Source organism: Neolamprologus brichardi, chromosome 18 (genome assembly GCF_056152115.1).
Source record: "Neolamprologus brichardi isolate AB-2024 chromosome 18, ASM5615211v1, whole genome shotgun sequence".
NCBI classification, from domain to species: Eukaryota; Metazoa; Chordata; class Actinopteri; order Cichliformes; family Cichlidae; genus Neolamprologus; species Neolamprologus brichardi.
In genome coordinates, this window is record NC_142121.1 from 30529362 (window position 1) to 30550536 (window position 21175).

At 39.7% G+C, this 21175-nt stretch overlaps 1 protein-coding gene across 1 annotated transcript in view; it reads right to left on the reverse strand.

The window, feature by feature from the left end:
• Positions 1–16218, reverse strand: part of LOC102788469 (sodium channel protein type 2 subunit alpha-like) — a 34515-nt gene extending 18297 nt beyond the window's left edge. Inside the window, exons 1-13 of the mRNA XM_006802692.2 lie at positions 15960–16218; positions 14333–14451; positions 13194–13283; positions 10811–10939; positions 10130–10221; positions 9750–9992; positions 9568–9631; positions 3257–3398; positions 1934–2131; positions 1652–1840; positions 1198–1569; positions 949–1096; positions 117–355 (exon numbers count right to left, since the gene is read on the reverse strand). Coding sequence (XP_006802755.1) covers positions 117–355; positions 949–1096; positions 1198–1569; positions 1652–1840; positions 1934–2131; positions 3257–3398; positions 9568–9631; positions 9750–9992; positions 10130–10221; positions 10811–10939; positions 13194–13283; positions 14333–14451; positions 15960–16217 — 2283 coding nt within the window. The 5' untranslated portion in view covers position 16218. The remainder of the gene's footprint in view (positions 1–116; positions 356–948; positions 1097–1197; positions 1570–1651; positions 1841–1933; positions 2132–3256; positions 3399–9567; positions 9632–9749; positions 9993–10129; positions 10222–10810; positions 10940–13193; positions 13284–14332; positions 14452–15959) is intronic.
• Positions 16219–21175: the final 4957 nt, after the last annotated feature.

Here is a 21175-nt window from a genome sequence, read left to right on the forward strand (position 1 = left end):
CCAATTCAGTTTCCTCTCTGTTCTACTCTCCTCTCCTTATCTAGCACCCGACAGCACTTATAGAAAGTGTGTTAAAAGCTGGAAACATCCCTCTGGTATCATTAAAACCCTCTTACCAGATTGCCCACTGAGAGCATGGTGTTGAACTCATCAGTCATGGGGTAGTGTTCAAGTGCCATGAAGAGGGTGTTCAGCACAATGCATATGGTGATACCGAGATCCAGGAAAGGATCCATCACCATTAGCTTCACATACTCCTTCAGCTTCAGCCACCAGGGGCAGCAGTCCCATATCAGATACTTCTTGGCATACGTGTACCAGCAGGGATGGCACTTTTGCCTCGACTCCTGCAGCTCTGCAGAGACACCACACGGAAATGTTTCATATCTGCAGATAACTTTGATTTTTGATCATTTTTGAACAGCTAAAACCTGAAACCAGTGGCGATTCTAGGGGCCTTTGGCGCTCTAGGCAAACATCGCTCCAACAATCATAATGTTATATACATTAGGCTGCTCTGCTAAAGTTAACTAAAGTTAAATGTTATTTGGGCAGGTGGAGGGTTGGTTGAGAAAACCAGTTCTAATTTCTTCTACTATGCCTCCATTATAACAGCTGAGCATAAATACAGAAATCAGGGGGAAAGCTGGTATGGCTTTGTTTGGGAAGTAGCAAAATCCCCCTGCTGGGACCTTAAATATGTTAGGTGTCATCTGCTTAATGACACAAAACAGTACTAAAGAAATAATGGGAGATATATGCATTTGTTACACTATTTTTTGATGTAATAACTTCCTGGAGATGTTATTTAGCGACCTGTAGAGGATCTTGTAACCTTCAGACAAGACCAGGCTAGCTGTTTCCAACCCTTTTGCTAAGCTAGCTTTATATATCCCCAAAAAGTGATGTAATTTCTGAACACTTCCTTAAACAGTGAAATGGACGCACCGTCCATGGCATCACTATAAAAGCTGACAGAGCTCAGGCCCCTTTTCCTGCACACGGGGGATGGATCTGTCACTGTGGGGGAAGGTTGCAGGAGAGGCCTTGGAACTGTCTCCTCTGTGCTGGAGGGCTTCTGGCAAACAGAAAATATCTAAAAAAAAAACCAAACAAACAAGGCTGTATTGTCATGTTCTTATAAACTCATATTTAAACTTTTCACAACAGTCTCATAACAAAGACTCCGTCACTCACTGTGTCTTCCCTGACTCTCTCCATGCTGTGAGCTGGCATGGACGTAGGGGTGAGCAGACCCATAGTCATGACTCCATTGTGGTCGAGGGAGATGTTCAGTCGACCGTTGACATTGAGGCTGGGGGTGAAGATTTGGGAGCAGTGGCTTCTCACGCTGCCCGTTCTCCTCTTCCATGGCGTCGCTGTCGAACTGGTGCGACTCCTGAAGACGTCTCCGTGAACGCTGTACTCGTCGTCCGCGAAGTCGGCCTCTGAGTTGTTGCGAACACGGAAGGAGCTGAAGATGCTGTTCTGGCTTCCTCGTCTGGTGCTGAGTGGGTGAGAGGATAGCGTGGCCAGCAGAGGGTGGGCCGGCAGGGGGGACAGGGGAGGCTACAGAAATATGGAAGAACGCATTAGCTTCTGTGGTTTCAACCATTAACAACTCGACAGCGCGCTCCTTAAGGTTACATACCATTACTTCTTCCAGGGGCTCCATCTTCTGTTCTGCAGCTTCTTCTGCCATTTCTTCGGACAGCATCCTGTGAGATCTTCTTCTTCTGCTGCTGCTTCTTCGTATACTTCCTGTATACTTCACACAGAATGGAGACAGCTCCGGGGACAACACTGAGTCAGTCTCCTGTGCTTGTCTTTTTGCTGCCAGCTTCACATGGGATGAAATTGTTTGAAAGAGTTATGGTTGTGTCTGTCTTCAGCTGAAGGTGCAAAAGAAAATATGACAATGCACCGCACTTACTCTTTGCTCTCTTCTCAGTTGTTCCATGGCCATCTGAAACTCTCTCTCCTTCTGCCAGGCCTCAGCGATGGTTGCCTGATTCTGCTCCTCGTAGGCCATGGCCACCACAGCCAGGATAAGGTTGACCAGGTAGAAAGAGCCCATGAAGATCACTAGAACAAAGAAGATCATGTAGGTCTTCCCAGCTGAGCGCAGAGTCTGTGGGAATCAAAGAAAGTAAAGGCAATAAAAGCAAATTCACCAGAGTCACTGGTTCAGCACTGTGTATAGTTATAAGGCAGATCATATGCTAAAGCTAAACAACACAGTTCAGTACAGAAAGCAACACACAGTTAATTTATTAACACTTCACAGTTTCTCCCTGCTCATCCAAATATCTTATTTTGTATATTACAGTATGAACTACTAGTGAACATCTGACATGGCTGCAATTTTAAATCTTTGCTATATGTCAGCAATGTGAGCGCATGTCAGCGCATTTCAGCATGGCACCATAGCCTTCATATTGTTAAGGGATTGATTTAAGTGACTAAAATGAATGGAAAAACCTACATCACAGCCACGGTTTTAGCAGTTCAGCACATATTTATTAGCTGTGAAGTCAGCTGGCCTTCATTTGTTTTTAGGTTTCTGGCCACTTTGTGAAGTGACGTCTTATTCAATATCCGTTTAAGTATGTTAGTTGTGTTTCTCCACTATGTGACCCAGTTACTGATTCTTTGTGAAAGTGAAAACTACTTTGGCCCCAGAGAAGACCAGCAAATAGAAAAACGCTCCAAAAGCTCATAAAAAGACAACAGAAGTCGAATAAAGAACAAAGGACATGGGAAAAAAACTAAACAGAAGGAAAACAAAAGGAAGTAGAAAAGAACAAATCTGGGAGACAAAGTGGTAAAACATCTGGTTAAGTAACAGAAACCAGAACATGTGAAAGACTGAATGAGGCAGAAGATGCAGGTAATCTGTGTTTTAATAGCAAGACACTGTAAATACATGTTTGCTCGTACATTCAGTGTTAGCTCGTCACTTCCACAGCTGTTCTGTCCCCAAAAATGCTTCTGTTGTGTTTTCTAAGGGTCTTTTCTTTGTGAGCATTTGAGTTGTTTTTCTGTTTCTATTGTGTTTTATTCAACTTCTATTGTTTTTTTGTGAGCTTTGGTGACGTTTTTTTGTTTGTTGGTGTTTCCTTAAGTTGCAATGTGTTTGACCTCTTAGAGCCACTGCTGAAAACACTGAACCTATAAGAGGAAAATTGAACTTTTAAGTTGAAGGTTGTAACTACAGGATGCTGATAGATGAAAAACCAAAAGTAGAAAATTGCACCTGGTGAAACAGTTTTTCCCAGTAGTCCTGTGTCATGAGACGGAAAAGTGCCAGGAACGCCCAGCCGAAAGTGTCAAAGCTGGTGTAGCCGTAGTTTGGATTCCTCCCTACTTTTAGGCAGTCAAATCCTTCTGGACACTTCCTGTAATGTGCAAATGATTGAGAGGTAGAAGATAAACGATTAGAGGCCAGGACTGATAAACAAAGGCCGAACACAGGAAATTAAAAGCAGCTGTGGAGAGATATAGCCGTGCCGGTGTGCGTGCTGCTTTCCCAGAGTTAAAAACCTTCTACATGTGGCTCTGCGGCCTTTGACTCCACAGAGAAAACTGGGAGATGAGTCAGTAAGTACGTACTATCATCACCGTTATTTCAAAGAAGACGGCACTTGAAACCTGTTTCAGACAGGAGCACTAAAATGCACTGGAGCAAAAAGAGATTAGCCAGATGGATATCAAATTGCAGCAGGAAAAAAAAATCAGCTCGATTCCAGCGTCTCTGATCTTCATTGTCAACATAGTGGCATTACAGCAAATATTTAAGTCCAGCAGCTGAGAACAAGCTGGACTGCCATGTCAATCTCAGTGTGGAATAATTTCATAATGGCAGGCAAACAGCTGGGCGGAAAAGCGCTGCTGTAAGAACAGCTGTGGATCTCACCAACACGCCAGCTAAGCAGCAATGCTCACTAATATCCAGCAGCGAGGACAGAGGATGCTGTGTGAGGCCAGCGACATCTTCCTGTCAGGCTGGCCCTCTGCTACATCACTCACACCAATCTGTTCACCTCTGTTAATCAATGCACGTTTAGTTTATTTCACATCTCTCATTACTGAGCAAAATTAGCAAAAATCTTTCTGTCGTAAAAAGGGACGATTTAATCAACTCGGCATCTAAACAAATGTTGTGATTTAAAAATTTGACTTTTGTCAAAAGGAAAACTTTATTTTAAAAAAATGCACACTAACTGAAAACAGTATCATGCCTGTAAAAAATAACTGACTGTCTTTAGTTTTAGTCTTTGTCAAGTTTGTCAGCTTAAAGAGGCTTTCAGAGCACGTGCTAATGGAGACTGTGATTTCTACAAGACTCTGAGTGTACTCCCAACTGTAAAGTTTATCCAGGAAATTTCCACCTTGTGTTTGCTTGAAGAAGCAATTGATTTTCTATTGTCTCTGGTCACAACTGCAAATCACTTCCTATGTGCACTATGTGGAGCTTCCTATACACTGCAGCTTAATGCGTCTTCAAGCAAACATGCCAAGTATACTGCTGAGTTCCTGTCAACTAAAGCTGCTTCCTGACAGGAAGTGATATACGGCAATGTCCAATGAAAGACCATGTTGGGTCTAAACTCATACCCCGCTGAACAATTCACTTTAACAGACCATACAACCTCAATGACATTGAGCGACTAGCTGGTGATGTGACGAGGGCAGATCCGAGATAAATTTCTGAAAAACCACCAAGGAGAGTATAGGTTACTGATGATTGACATCCAGGTAAAGCGGCCCTGGTGTGCTGGTGATTAATTCTTATGTCTGAGATAATTTTCAGCACAGTACTTATAACTTGACTTTGGAACATTTTATATACTTTACACATGAAATGACTAGTCTGGAAAATAAACTGCAGCTTAATTAAAAATGTTAATAATAATAATACAATGGTAAACAATGCATGGAAGGTGTCATATCACTAAGTTTAGCTAACAATATTTCCTGTAATCATCACTATTCCATGTTTTCATCGTGTCATTCTGCAATCAAGTCTGAGCAACTTTCTGTAGGTGCTCAGACTAGGTGCCTCTGTATGCAGTTTATAAATGAATAAACTGCACTCAATGATATGCTTGTTAATCCACTGTTGTCCATTAAACAGCTACAAAAATGTGAGAGTCCTTTTGTACTTTTGTAATTGTGAACAAGGTGCCTGCAGAGTTCATGTCCCATTAGTCTCTATAGCAACTGCCCAATGGAGGGCTGCTGATACACACAGATATAACTCAGCTGTGCATCACATCTAAGTATTCTGCAAGTTTTTTTTTCATGCATTTTTACCACTTGCTATTAGTACTATTACTATATATATCTGTTCTCAGGCTCTAGGAAGTTATTTTTATATGAATGCTCTACCATAGTACACTGAGCAAAAATTCCCTTTTATTTTTTTACTTTATTGTTTGGGGGCTTTTGCCTTGATTAGATGGGAAAGCAGGGAATGAGTGAGTTGGGGAAGACAAAGGTAAAAGCACCTTGGGTCAGAGTTGAACCTGAGCTGAATTTAGCCTTGGGGCATATGGTCAGCTGCTCAAACTATGAGGTAAAGCAGTTACCCCCATTTCATTCTTTTAACCGCACGTCATTAAGAACAAACCCATGGCAACAGTGGCGGTCTACCCCAACTTCCTCAAGAGGCTTTGAGGAAAAAAAGAGCTAAAAAGGACAACAGTGATTGATTTTTTAAGTTAATCCAAAGAAGAAACCCAGGGAGCTGAAAATGAAGCCACTGCTGAGTGATGCAATCTGCAGTTCCTCCAGTTGAAAAGGCCTAATGACCTTATTAACCTGTTGCTTACTGGAATTATAGGAAGCATGGAGCCAAAAATCTAAAAAGCGACAGCATGTGAAAAGAAAGGCAAAATATGAATATTAATTGATTTTACAAGTCGTCTTGCACAATCATTGGAGCACAGCTAACACAGGGTCGGGTGTGTCAGATCTCTATTAAAGCCCTTTGCTACATGTTTGCTACATGTTTACAATGTTTGTTTTTAATATTATATATGTGAGGACAACATCAATTTCCTGCTGTTTGTATAACAGCAGGAAATAACATCTGTCAGTGGCAACAGTTTTTTTTCCTGGGTGGGGCTAAGGTGGTGAGTTTCCTGCCTGCATCGCTCCAGCTCAGGGCAAAAGTTGAAACTTTCAATACAATCAGTCATAATCCTTAATGCATAGTGGTTTTAAGATGTAAGGGGATAAGCACTTGCCTCGACTCTACAGTAGGCGTGATGGGGGCTAGTGCGCATGTGTGTGACTGTGTGTGTGTGTGTCATCATAACGTATCCAAAGCTTTAATTTGGAAATCTACTCAGGGATTACTTGTTGGAATACACTCAAAAGATTAAGCATCCTCTATGTTTTACGTCCTCCATCCTGACCTGCTTAATATCTTGCTCTCCTCCACAGCCAGCCTCAGAAAGTTCCATCTGAAAATGTCGCACAAGTTAAGAGGCCATCTCAGTTATCTGCCAGTAAAACCATAAGCTACCTTATGGTATCTTTAACCTGTCAAGCATGTCACGAATCTGTGCCGCTCTTGCTTTAGCTGCAGTTTAGCTGGAGAGAAAGTTTTTTAAAAATGCAGTAAGTGCAACAAAATGCATTTTCTTGATGATGATGTAGCAATGTTAAAATAAAAGGGGACAAAGACGCCATTAAAAACAACAAAAAGGTTCAAACTCTGCTGTATCGATTGCAGCGCTCTGTTAGAGCTCCACAAATGGCAGAAACACAAAAAGCGGGCAACAAAAGAAAGTTCACATGTAGTGACTTGTAGGTGGGACAGCTGGGTAGGTCATATCGGTACTGATCTTACTGACCCACTATTTAAGTGAGTTTAGTGACATCATTTCCCCCTCCAAATCTTTTGCTCTGACTTCAACACAAATTACTGAATCAGACGGTACTTCTTGGGAGATTAAGGTCCTGTGCTTTTGGAGGAGAGGTTACCAAAAGGGATTAAAAACTAAAGGGTGGCTGGATTCTGTTGCCACTAAAAATATGTGACTACACCCATAATAACTATAACTGGGAATGGGAAGGATTATAAGTTGCAAATTAAATATAAATAAATATATTTTTTTAATTGTTCTTTGAATTCTATATAAAATTTGGAGTTGTGGCAGTCAGATAGTGTTAGCTTATTCATACTGGTAGTTTTTGTCTTGGCTTCTTGATTATTCTAACAAAATATCTGCATGAATTAAATATATGCTAAAATGCTAGTTATTAATGTCGGCTACACATTAGGTCTGTATTCAAACATTAGCTGATCATTTATAGAAAACGTCAAACTCCTCAAACATTTTAACTCTAAATATTCTCTGCTTTTATTAAAATATATATTTTTTGTTTTTTAGTTCACTAGCCTGGTTAGCTGTAACAAACATTGTGCAAAGGGTTCGCTTTGAAGCAAGAGGAGCTATTTTTGGTACGCCCTTTTTTCAAGAATAAAAAGTTGATTTACTTTATTCTTAATGACAGTGTTTGAACAATTTGAACTGGTATCAACAAAAAAATGATAACAGCCATTGTAACAACATTTCTGGTTCTTTGAGGAAAAAAACTTCTGTCCACGCAAATGTCAAAAACAGCTATGACTCTAAAGCTACAATCACTGAGTTTACATAATCCAGCAGTACTATGCTGTAGAAGTGACGTGACCACCAGTGACTAACCAGAAGTTTGCTTCGAGTATGTGACTAGCTGAGGGTCACATAAGACCATTTAGATAAACTGTGGACAAACCATTTTTTTTATTTAAGTAACTAAAACGAAAAACTTGGCTATAATCTAAACAACACGTTCTCATCCCGTCTCTATGTTATGCGTTCGGGGGCATGAGAGCCGTTTGGAATGAATACAGTATATGCATGTAAATGTGTTTTACTTTCTGATCATTAATCACTTTGGAAAACACGATCTGATAGGGTTAAGGTTAGGCTGGAATGGACTGCTGGAGCCCCTGCTCAAAGCGTGTGTTACCACCACTAGCAGCATTCTGTTGGATTCAATTGAGAATCCAGAGCGTCTCATAAGGAGGCGGAAGGGTACCTTTCGCCATACTATTAGATGCCTCGGGCCGGGACAAATCGTCGGTATGTTGGAAATGAGAATGCTCTGAATCTAAAACCTAAAGGGTCAGGAGAGAAAAGCATACAAGACATGACTTAAATAGGGAAATAGCATGAGGGAAAAGACCACTACATTGTGTAACATCACTCTCAGTTACTACAGTGAGATGCACGTGGCTAAAACTGCTTAAAAGAATACAACATATGAAACTATAACCCACAACAACATCCGAGGTTGACCAGCAACATTTAAGCAGACAAATCGAGTTCAGGTTGGCCAAGTTTTTTCCCTTCATTGTATTACTCTGATTCCTCTTGATATAAAAGGAATCTGGCGTGCCTTCTACTGTAACATAAAGCTTCTGGTATGTTTAATTACAGAATCATATTCAACAATTTCTTCACCATAAAAGAGAAACATTGCAAATATGCTACATCATCTCCTGTTGTCTCTAGGTGCTTATCCATGCTACTCCAAAAACATGACAAGCTAATGGTACATGAAGTAAATGCATGACATAAACCTATAAGGTTTCATATAGAACCGCCTTTGTTTAACGTGCAAAAAAATTGAAAACATCTGCATCAAACTTCCCTGCAGAGGCTTTAACATCATCACCATGTTTTATTTGCTATCATCCATTATCTTGTATTATTAACAAGAGCACCTAATGGAAGCCATTTGTTGGAGCTACAGGATTTCAGATTCACACAGATGGGTATTTAGTTCACTATAACCCCTGAACTGGGCCTGGCATTGAGCAGAGTCATCCTGTTGTGCTTGTTTCAAAAGCATTTGGATTTACAGGATTATTCAGTGCGTAGGCTGAGTAGCAATATTTGGATGGTTTCAGACTGTGCCTTTGACTGGGAACAAAGTCCATCACCCATTTCACCTATGCATTTACATCTATATTTACTTACATCTAAGAGAGGGACAGCTAAAAATATTAGGACCTTATATTTAGCATTGTTTTGACTTATTTTAGCTCAGCAAGTTAGTTAAAAGCATCAGTACAGTTGAAATAAAAATATGATAACAAAATACCAATCCCAAAGTGTTCTAGTCTGCTCCAGTTACCCTAATCACAGCACAGAGCTTTTGAGATGATGAAATCTCCAAAGACCTCCCGCTCTCCAGCTGGCAATGCCATGTCTCTCTGTGAAGAGCTCCAGTGGAGCCGTGGTGATTATCCACGCCACATGTTGTCTTGTGCTCAGCCTCTCTCAGGCAAAACCTCTCCCTCCAATGGGATCAGTTACCTATATATTATACCTAAGTCACAGACTGAGAATCCTAAATGACAGGACATCATCTATCATTGAATCCTCCTTTTCTTGTGAGCCTTGAGCTACATGTAACTATACATATATATGATATATGATATTACATAAGAGCCAAACAGATGAACAGATTAAGAAGCAGTAAGAAAAGCGCATGTTTACTTACCCCGCATCACTTCCATATCCACATATTAAGGCATCCTTTGCTCCTTCAACTTTGTAAAAATTATCTGAGGAGAAGCCAGTTAAACATACAAAAAGTTGTAATATGTAAAGTATTAAATATTACAGTGTTAAGAGCACTGTACATCTGATGATCAATAGCAGGCTCTTCTATTTTTGGCTGACCTTCACTGCTGAGGAAGTCCTCCGTGGAGCTCCAGGTTCTGTTGTTGCAGATGAAGGATGTGTTGGGGCTAAACGAGGAGTTGACGCAGTGCGAGAGGCTGCGGATGCACTTTTGTCGCAGTAACCCCATAAAAAGCTGCAGGCCGATGAGGGCAAACACGCTGAGACAGAACACGGTCAAGATCATCACGTCTGCCAGCTTCTTCACAGACTGGATCAGGGCACCAACGATGGTCTTTAGACCTTGTGTGTGTGTGTGTGTGTGGGGAGGAAACAATATGTATTGGTTGTATGACACCATTACAGAAACCTTTGTGAATAACATTTAGACATTTTAGAGAGGACTAAAAGGAATCAAAGAAACCTGATTGTTCTCTTACCTGGGATAACTGAGATGGTTTTCAGTGCTCGCAGTACTCGGAAGGTTCTCAAGGCAGAGACATTTCCAAGGTCTACAAATTCAGTCAAATATCTGGAAATTCATACAACAAGTGAAGAGAAATCACATCTTTGTCTGGAATGTAGTGTTACAAGTTTATATTACAGCTTTTCAGCTGGTCAATGTTAATCTGACATTTTGTTGTCTTTTAGCTCATATTTTGGTCTCCACCAACCTCAAACAATATTGTGTTGAGCTGCTTAACGTTCCACTAAGTTCACTAGCTAGTCACTAACTTAGTCTGCATGGAGTTAGGTGCTGAGGATGCACAGTGAGTACAGGCTACAACAAAACATTTTTGTTTAAAGTCTCCTGTTTTTGCCCTTTGCTGTCAAAAACAATGCTGTAAGGGCTCACATCCATTCATATGCATGTCATGTGAAGCTTCAAGGATGAGATCCAGTAGAAGTGTTTGTTTTTTTGTAACAAAGCAAATGTTGTGTTTCAAATCACCACGGAGAATTATTGCTTCACTAAGTGAGGGAGGGGATTTTTGTTTTTATCAGATGATTGCATTACATTTTTCTTAAAAACTGTTCTTCACAAGAGAATATAAACACAGATTCAGAGAATCAGAAGACAGTGGTGATGTGTGCAATGGTGAAATGATATCTGTACTCACGCCATCATAATCACCGTGAAGTCCAGCCAGTTCCACGGATCTCTCAAAAATGTGAATGGCACTATACAGAAACCTCTCGCTAATATCTTTATTGCTGACTCGAATGTGTAAATGCCAGTGAAGGTATACCTGGAAAAGATCCATGGTAGGAGAACACAATGTAGCATTAGCACCAAGGACAACGTTACACTGAAACAAACCTGAGCTTTAAATACATCTCAACACTAAAAGTATTTATAGAAAGATAACAATGAAGAGTTGTGTTTGAGATATGACGCAGCATGCTGAAAGAGCTTGAAAAAGAAAAAAAAATACTACTTGTTTAATATTCGTCACCATTTTTAAAAAATCTACCAAGATTTGAAATCTAATTATAACTAAAATCATGATGAAGTCCAAATCTTAAAACATATATAGACTGACAGATATATATAAAAAAAGAAACTACATGTAGTGTGATGACAGCGTCATACAACTCATTTTCTCAGTTTGTGGTTTCGTGCTGTTTTACTGTATAAGTGCCAGGGGCAGTTTATCTGCTGATGGTGCAATTGTACAATTTATTATCCTGTTTGGTGATGTTTTTGTAACTACATGGTCTTTATAGAGCATATATACACTCACTGACCACTTTACAAGATACCCTTTAACTCCAGAGCTGCCTTAATTCCTCATGATTCCTCAAATTCAACCAGCTGCTGGAAACATTCCTCAGAGATCCCGTTCCATCACATCCACAAGTTGCTCTATTGGACTGAGGTCTGGTAATTGTGGAGCCCATTTGCACACAGTGAACTCACTTCCATGTTCAAGATATCAGTTTGAGATGATCTGAACTTTGTGACATGTGGCTAGGAAGAGCCATCAGAAGATGGGTACAGTGTCTAAAAACTGATACAAGGCAGGATGAATCCATGCTTTCATGTTTTTTTTTTACACCAGATTCTGATCCTACCATCCAAATTAAATGGAGACTCATCAGACCAGGTGACATTTTTCCATCCATCCATTCCACTTATGGATGGCGAGAGGCGGGATATACGGTCACTGTCACATGGCGCAACATTTTTCCAATCTTCTTTTTTCAATTTTGTGAATTTAGTTTCATTCTCTTAGGTGAGAAGGTGTCACCCCTGTGGTCTTCTGCTGCTGTAGGCTTCAATGATGGTAATGTTGGGTGTTCAGACATGCTCTTCTGCCTTCTTCTAGTTGTAACAAGTGGTTATTTGAGTTATTAGAAGTTCTCCTCTTACCTGGCATTAACAAGGCATTTTCAAACATTGTGAACTGTCATTCACTGGATGTTTTCTTTCTCAAACTGTTGTCTGTAAACCCCGGCGATGGTTGTGCAGAAAAATTTAGTGAAAATCCCGTTAGCTTCTGAAATACTCAGACTAGCCCATCTGACAACAACAATCACGCCACATTCAAAGTCTTTTAACCTCTTAAGCCCCAACGCCCCCTGATACGGGGGCAAAAAGCAGTAGATCAGGTAGGCTTTGGGCTTAAGAGGTTAATTCACCTATTCTGATACTCGGTTTGAAATTCAACAGGGCAAACTGAACATGTCTACATAGCAGAATGCTCTGGGTTGCTGTCATGTGATTGGCTGATTAGACATTTGTATTAAAGAGCAGTTCACTAGCTGGGCCCACGTCCTCATTTTAGGTTTGACAGTGTTTTAGTAGGTAAAGGTGAACGCTTGGACATGAATTGAGCTGCGGTTTGGGGAAGGCCTCGAAGGGGAGTGGTGACGGACCTGGCAGATCCCCATGTACTAAATACAAGTGAAGAAGTCAAAGAATTGAAAACAAGGAGGGAGGGAGGGTGGGGCACTTAAACGGGAATGAACAGCTTGCAGAACTGGAGGAACCTATATAGTTGACAACCGGAAGGAGTGTGTTTGGAGCCGTGGTCCCGCTCCTGAAATTCCGATACATAATCTCCAATTAAACAGGTATACCTAATGAAGTGATCAGTCAGTGTATGTAAGACCAACAATGCGGCAGACTGATTAAGACAAATGGAAAAACTATTGCAAAAAACAAAACTGCTTTTCTTCCCACATTAACTAAAAATGAATTCCTGATGTTGCAAAAAGTAAAAAAGTCTCTGTGAATGTGGACAGCCTGTTGCATGCTTCGCCACCTCTTTACAGCATGCACAACACATTATATTGCAAGATTCTTCTCTTGGTTCAACTTAACATGCAAATGTGGTGTTTTCAAGCATGGCGAATATATCACATGCATCATATACTTACATATGTCAATTGATTCTGCCAGTTGCCACTGACAAAGCAACAAACCCCAGCAAACTACACATTAGAACGTATGCAGACAATTTTGAATCAAGAAAACAACTTCAAGCTGCATTAACTTACTCCAGGTACTTGGTCCATGTTGGTGGATCAGACATGGCCATGAAGAAACAGTTGGTCAGGATAGTGAACATTATGAACAAGCTAAACAATGTGAAAAGAGAGTTAAGGAATGTGTACTGTAACGTGGCGATTTACAGTTACCCAATCAAATATGTTTTTCTGATAAGCAGACGATGTATTCAAATAAAACAACAAAGGTTTATTGTAATCCTGTGGAGTATATATACGAGGATGAACGGTCACTGTTTGTACCTGCAGACTACAGTAAATGCAGAATATTAAAATCAATGTAAACAAATTATATTTAATATCGACTTGGTAGAAAAACATAATCTCCCATATGGAGACATGGACTGAAATCCTAAAGGATCTACTGAATCTTTACAAATGATTGCAAAGATTAAAGTGTTTTAGCATAAAATGATAAGAAATTCACTGAAATGAACATTAAAGTTTTTCACTATAATTTAAATTATCTGATTGTTTATATTACATTATAAAATAAACCCATAGTTTGGGTATTGAGGGCTTTTAGCCTGCACTTCAGAACCGACTGCGGTAATCTGCATGTTTCAGAGAATCAGTAACAGAAGTGAAATCTATAACAGGGGAGAGTTGGAGGAAAATTTGGGAAAATTACAAATCATCTGTCTGACAACTAATAGGCAGCCATCACATGATGTGAAATCTCCTTGCTCTTATTTCATTTCAGAGATTAAAAGAGGGATATGAGGGGATTTAGTGTGCGATGCCAGAGAGAACCATCACAAAGATGTTTCAAAAATAGGACTGGAAAAATCCAATAGAAACCTACAGGGGGGAAATCAGTAAATATCACAAATTAGCTTATCTGTCAGCAGGAAGTGAAATCTGGACTTTTCATTGTAAAAATATATAAATTACAGTAGGAATGGTTCAAAGTAGTTTGTTCACAGCAAGACATCTGAGTCACAGTCTAATCCCCATGTTATCACATGTCAGGAAAATGACATTCATGTTTTTAGTTTAAAGAGAACACCCTTTTTTTTAGTGGTTTAAAAAGTCCTTTTTCAAGCGTAGCAGAGGAAGAGGAACACATGAGCCTTCAACAGATAAATAAAAGCAGGAAGAGGCACATGCAGAGAACCCAAAAAGGATATGAATGAACTAAAATCTTTATGGCAATCGCTCTGATGAGGTGAAATGGAGTAAATATGTAAAGTGCAGATGTGGCGCTGAATCTGAAGATGGCCTTCCCTTTGTTAAGTACTATAAAGGTCTGCAAGGGGGGAGAAAAAAAGAAAAATAGAACATTATTGACAGAAATCACATTTTTGAAAAGACATCACACCAAAAAAATAATTTCTTAAAATGATTTTCACTTTGTGCACAACAACAAACAGTGAATCGCAGCAGCAGCAGCTCTGAGCAGCAGTTCAGCTGTTGTCTTTACCAAGCAGGGATAACAATATAGCTACCATCTGTGTTAATATTCACCGTGAGTACTTATGGCTCCAAGAAGTGAGCGAGCAGTGAGTGCCCGTCCACACTGTTAGTGAGGCCGGCTGCGATAATGGAGACAACTCCAATGGGAGCTGACCCTTTCCCCAACAGATGTGGCATTTATTTAAATATTTTTCCGTCTTTGGATAATCCTCCCATCCAGCAGTGCGCCACATGCCAAAACAAAGAGACCCTGAGAATGACTGCCACATCCTTTTTTTTTTCATCTCTCCATAAACGGCCCATTAACGGGCAGCAGCAAATCAAAACTTACTAATCCTATTTCTGCATTCGCAAGAGATCTAAAGCGAAGCAGTCACAGAGGCCACGTCTCAGCTCGCTGCTCCAAATAACCACTTGCTAAGTTCTGTGAAAATGCCATTTTATTTATAGGCTCGCTATCATATCGTGTTCAAATTCAGATAAACATTCATCAGCGAACATGGCAGAAAATATAGCAGCAAAATTCTGCATTAGTAACCACAAACACTTTCATTTTCAAGCCCATTATTAATAAACGTGGTTAAATAGCGTTAACATTGCCAGGGATTCGCCATGGTTACAATCTCTTTAACGGTTGCCAAGAAATTGCCTCTATGAAGGAAACCCCAGAAAATGGTCATTTTGTGTCAAATATTTCTTTAACCAGTAAAAATTATATTGATTCAGTCTGTTAAAATAGGCTGAATTTCTCCCACTACTCCCACTGTAAAAGTGTTGATGTGCTCATTTTAATTTAAATGGTAAATAATATTTGGCAGATTTATCAATACTGATCATTTCATTGCAAACATGAATAAGTTTCTGCCCATAATGTCTGTGATTGCTGGAACCAATATATCTGTGACACGTTTCTTTAAGCAAAAGACAGTTAGCTTTGTTAATACAAAAGAATTTAAAAGGACTGCTATCATCATCATACATTAGTTTGGGCATACAAACCACTCAAATAAGGGCACCTTTGCAATGATTCTCTTTCTGGAACTCTAGTAGAGATATGGAAAACCATTCATCCAAAAGACATTTCCTTATTTGGTGTTTTGATGATGGCAGTGAAGAGAGCTAACACTGTAGTCTTAAAACTTCCACAGGTTTTTACGTAATCTGAGTTGAGATCAAGCTGTCAAGTCATAAAAGTCATATAACTACAAAAAAACCCAAACAACTCCTATTGGGAGTAGTATCCTATTCATCCTAGCACAACGGTCATCACTCAGAACAAACTTGTGCTGATTCACAGTAACCCTTTCTTCCACAAGACGACAAGCAAACCCAAACTCTTACCCTCTGGTTCTTGTAGTAAAATGGATCGATGTCTTCCAGAGGCACCCCAATAAGTTCTTGAGGGATTTCACCGAAGATGCGTGGCAGTTGCTTCCCTGCCTCCAGGTCGACCCTGGGTTTCGGTGGCTCTGTCTTCTTCTGAGCCCCCTTGGCATTCTTGGCCTGCTCCTCCGCAATCCGCTGCTCCAAGGCAGCCAAGGATTCGCGAGTGAACCGCCGCAAGCCATCAGGACCCGTTGGTAACAGCATGGTTGCCATCTTTTCATCCTGATTCTCCTGTACTAGAATTTACTTACAGCTACAGGGAGGGAAGTATAGATTGAACACAGAAAAACAGATTGAAGAAGGTGAGGATAAATACATAATCTACTGCATGAATCAGATCATCAGTAGTTTGGTAAAACAAATTAAAAAATGTCTAAAAGATGGATTGGAACTCATACTCAAACACTAAATGTAAATGTAAACAGTAAATGAACTGAATTGGTGTCAGAGAACACTGTTTCTCTGTCATCTGATTATTATATTATACTGATTAGATTATAATACTATTCAAAATTCTGCATCTATCCATCTATCTTTCTTGTAGAACAGTGCTGTCCTTCGGGTGGCGCTGTCACTTGGTGTTCGCTCTCTCTGCGGTAAAGTATCACTTCCTCTTCCTGTTCCAACACACAGTGGTGTTTTTGAGTAGTTTATCTGCATAGCAATTTAATTAAAAACTTTTAGATAACTTCTGTTTTCATAGTATAATCTTCACGCGCTTCATCCAAAGAACACTCTGCTCACACTACTGTTTGAAAAACTAGTTCATACATTTATTACTTCCAGGCTGGACTACTGTAATTAATTATTATCAGGACGTCCTAAAAACTCCCTGAAAAGCCTTCAGTTAATCCAAAATGCTGCAGCAAGAGTACTGACAGGGACTAGAAAGAGAGAGCATATTTCTCCTGTTTTGGCTTCCCTTCATTGGCTTCCTGTTAAATCCAGAATTGAATTCAAAATCCTGCTCCTCACATACAAGGTCTTAAATAATCAGGCCTCATCTTATCTTAATGACCTTGTAGTACCATATCACCCCATTAGAGGACTTCACTCTTGCACTGCAGGCCTACTTGTTGTTCCTAGAGTATTTAAAAGTAGAATGGGAGGGAGAGCCTTCAGTTTTCAGGCCCCTCTTCTGTGGAACCAGCTTCCAGTTTGGATTTAGGAGACAGACACTATCTCTACTTTTAAGATTAGGCTTCAAACTTTCCTTTTTGCTAAAGCATATAGTTAGGGCTGGACCAGGTGACCCTGAATTCTCCCTTAGTTATGCTGCATTGGGCATAAGCTGCTGGGGGACTCCCATGATTTATTGAGCTTTTCCTTTTCAGTCGCCCTTTTCACTCAGTATGTGTTAATAAACATCTCTGCATTGAACCGTGTTTGTTATTAATCTCCAGCTGTCTTCCACAGCATGTCTTTATCCTGTCTTCCTCCTCTCACCCCAACCAGTCCCAGCAGACAGCCCCGCCCCTCCCTCAGCCTGGTTCTGCCGGAGGTTTCTTCCTGTTAAAAGGGAGTTTTTCCTTCCCACTGTCACCAAAATGCTTGCTCATAGGGGTTCATTTGATTGTGGGGTTTTTCTCTGAATCTATTATTGTAGGATCTACTGTACAATATAAAGCGCCTTGAGGTGACTGTTGTTGTGATTTGGTGCTATATAAATAAAATTGAATTGAATATAGAAATAATTAAAGATTTTTTTTTTTTTTATTACAAAACCCATTTTATTTGTATCTAGAAAGACATATACAGCTATAACTTAAAAAACAAATCATTGCCTAATTTTAACTCTAAAAAAGGCTAACAGCATTGTTGTACAATTTTGGCAGAAGAAAGCAAAATGTTTTACTAAAAAACTAGACTTTGCGGATAGATATTAAAGCACTGAGTGGCTAAAGTGTCAGATCTCTTCTACAGCTTGGTGTGCTCTCTCCCATAATGCCCAGAAATCTGTTACTGACTGAATTTGAACATGTTTGACTCTCTGTGCTAGCATTCAAAATCTGAATCCAGTCTGAGGCCCATTTGCCGTATGATAAGTTTAACAGCCAGTCCAAAAACTCTGTCCTATATTTTTGAACTAATTACCAATTGTCTGTGCAATGCACTTATAACATAGCTATATGTAAAAGATGGACACAGGCAACATGAAGTTATATATTAATTTTTTAAGCCCTGTTTTCCATTTTGAAGGGTCAAGATTAGCATTTATCTGTGTGCCATGTTAGCTGGAGCTAGAAGTGAGCAAAAGTGTGTAGCTGTAAGTTATTAGCTAAGCCTGGTTAGCAAGGATGAATCCTAGCTATAGAACTATATAACTAGATAATAAAATACTAGAATTTCACTCACCACAACTTTAGCACAGGCCTCTGGATGGACTGTTAGTACAATTAACCACACAACAGGCTGCATATTTTGTTGGATAAAACTACAACTACTGATTATTCTAGTTAGCAGATGTGAATCCTAGCAAAGAGCTATTAGCAAAACCTGCATGTGCACTCACTTCTCTGTCAAAACTGCCGGACTACTAAATTAAGCTAAATGAAGTTTAAAAAGGCAAGTCATTAAAAAGTCTATCACTGTAAGGTTGTCATGAAAGGGAAAGGGACCAAAAACATTACCATGGGAGGTTTTCAACACTTCTGACTTGGCTTCCAGTCATGGAGGCTGTTCCTTGACTAATACAGCTGCTAAGCAACCTGCTAACACAGTGTTACTTAAAAACATCTTCGAGAACACTAAAATACTCAAACTGAGGCTTCAAAGCAAATCATATCATGGTGCCTGTGTCCAGCTTTCCTAGACAATTTATCATTTGTTTTTGTGTGGCATCCTGTTCGTCTTCCACTGCAATTCGACTGCACAACTTAACCGATAATGCTTGAACAACCACTACATCCCATTCCCCATTAGATAATTTAATTACCAGTATTGTACTACTGCTATGGTCGAACTACAGTACACACTCAGTTACTCCTAGTTTTGTTTAGGCTAGCAGCCCTGCTTTCGAGTCCAAAGAAGAAGAAGAAAAAACCCCAAAATCACAATGAAATATTTTGGGCCCCCATCTTGATATGAGGTTTGTAGCATTTATGAAGGAGACAGATATGCCACTGAAACCCTCACACGGTTTATTTCAAACATTGCATAACAGGATGAAGACTTCAGTCAAACGTGGGATTAGCTCTTATTCTTTTGATGGTAAGACTGTGCTAAAGGAGGTTAAGAGACATGATCTAAATTGTCAACTGTTACCACAAACCACCAGCTTTCTGTTTCTCAGCCAGACTAAGGCAGACATAGTTCTAAATCAGAGGGATTAGGAATCAGGATTAGGATGGCGATCATTTGCTGACTGCAACAGGTGACAGCAAGAAGAGAAAATGCAAAGCTTTGACATCAACCTATCAGTGCATTTACACATATTTAGCACACTTTGTTGTCACTACAGCATCACTAATGCCAAAATGAGCTCCTGAGGCTTAATTTAAACTGTATGCTTCTAAGTTTTCTAAATATTTAAAGCTCAGGGCAGAAATTATACAAGAGAAACAGCCTGCAATAATAAAATCCTAAGCGTAAATTGCCATTCTGTTGCCACTAAAACTGAAAACAAGAACTAGCTTCATAATTGTTATCACCAAATGTGACATCAAACGCTCCAGCATCAACTCCTTGTTTAGACCCAGGTCTCAACCAACTCTAAAGATATATCTGGTATTTTCACCACATTCTCATGCGTCAATAGTTAATGACTACCAAGAAAATATGAATATTTTTTGTCTTTCAGTCTACAGTGAGATCATTTATAAACCAACTAAATCTGCATTCGGACATTGAGGGCACGGTGGTGGTGCTTCTCAAACAAGCAAAGCAAGCAAGCTCATCTATCACACAGGGTTGTTTTCTATTTGCCACGTTTGCTTGGAAACAAGTTTGAAAGCCAGAAACTGTGAAATGTATGGACCACAGAAGCAGAACAAGTAAAGTGGACACTGGGATGAAAATGTCTGTTCACCATGAGCTTCTTCTTCCACATTATAAATAATTTGGATTTGAGAAATGCTCATTTGATCCGTGCTATAGCTTACTTGGGCTCTGCCATATATTATATAACTACAGTGTAATATTATTTACACTGTAAGTACTTCCTCCACTCTGTAAAACTTCATTAGACTAAAAAAAAGATTTGTATGACAACTGTTGTTAATTTTAGTCTTTCCCTTTGACAAATCAGAGGATAACAGGTTATTTTGACTCGAGAATTACAGATAAAGGCGGAACAGCTTGAAATCCTGCTCGTCGCAAACCCACAGTCTAGAAGAGTACATCCGCTTTGTTCTGATTGGCATAAGCATTAAGACAGGTTGCAGGTCATCGGTACTACACCGTTATTTTTACCAGAGAAGTAAATATAGCCTAAACAGCTCAAAATCCTACTTGTGGATGTTTACAAGCCCGGAAGCAGCACATCTGCTTTGTTCTTAATGGCAAATGTCGTTCCCATGGGATAAGCATTAAGACAGTTTTCAGGTCATCTGATCAGAGATAGAAACCAAAGTCTACTTGTAAATAAAGATAAATACTAAAGACACTATCGAAAACTCACTGCTACATGTTATCCATGACAGAGTCTGCTATTTTAATAACTCAAAAAGCTTTCCAACAGGAGGATTACATTTCGATGCCCTCCTTTTGAAAGAGAAATACCATTGTATCCTTTTCCTATTGACTAAGCTCTGCGAGTTTTGCATCTACTCCTGTTCTGAAATGCATTGATCCCTTCACACGTCCAGCCAGACGCTAGTTATCTGCTTTCACTTGATCTGCTTATTTGGCCCAGGTTGATCTCAGATCAGCTTGTCTCATACACAGAATCCAGTGCTCTCCCATTTACTGTCAAAATAAAGAGGTTAAGGCCCATTTACGACGTCATAAAGCAGATAAAAGGTTCAAAGCAATGATATTTCTGTCATGAGTCGACGGGATAGGATGTGACGAATCTTTCAGCGAAACACAGCCCCCAACATTCAGTCTATAAATCAAATGAATGAATGATACAAATTTAATGTGAATATTATTAAATGCATTAAATGACAACTGCCAGCATGCACAGTTTCACTTTGCATGCCAGCTTACTCATAGGAGGAAGTGGTTGTAAA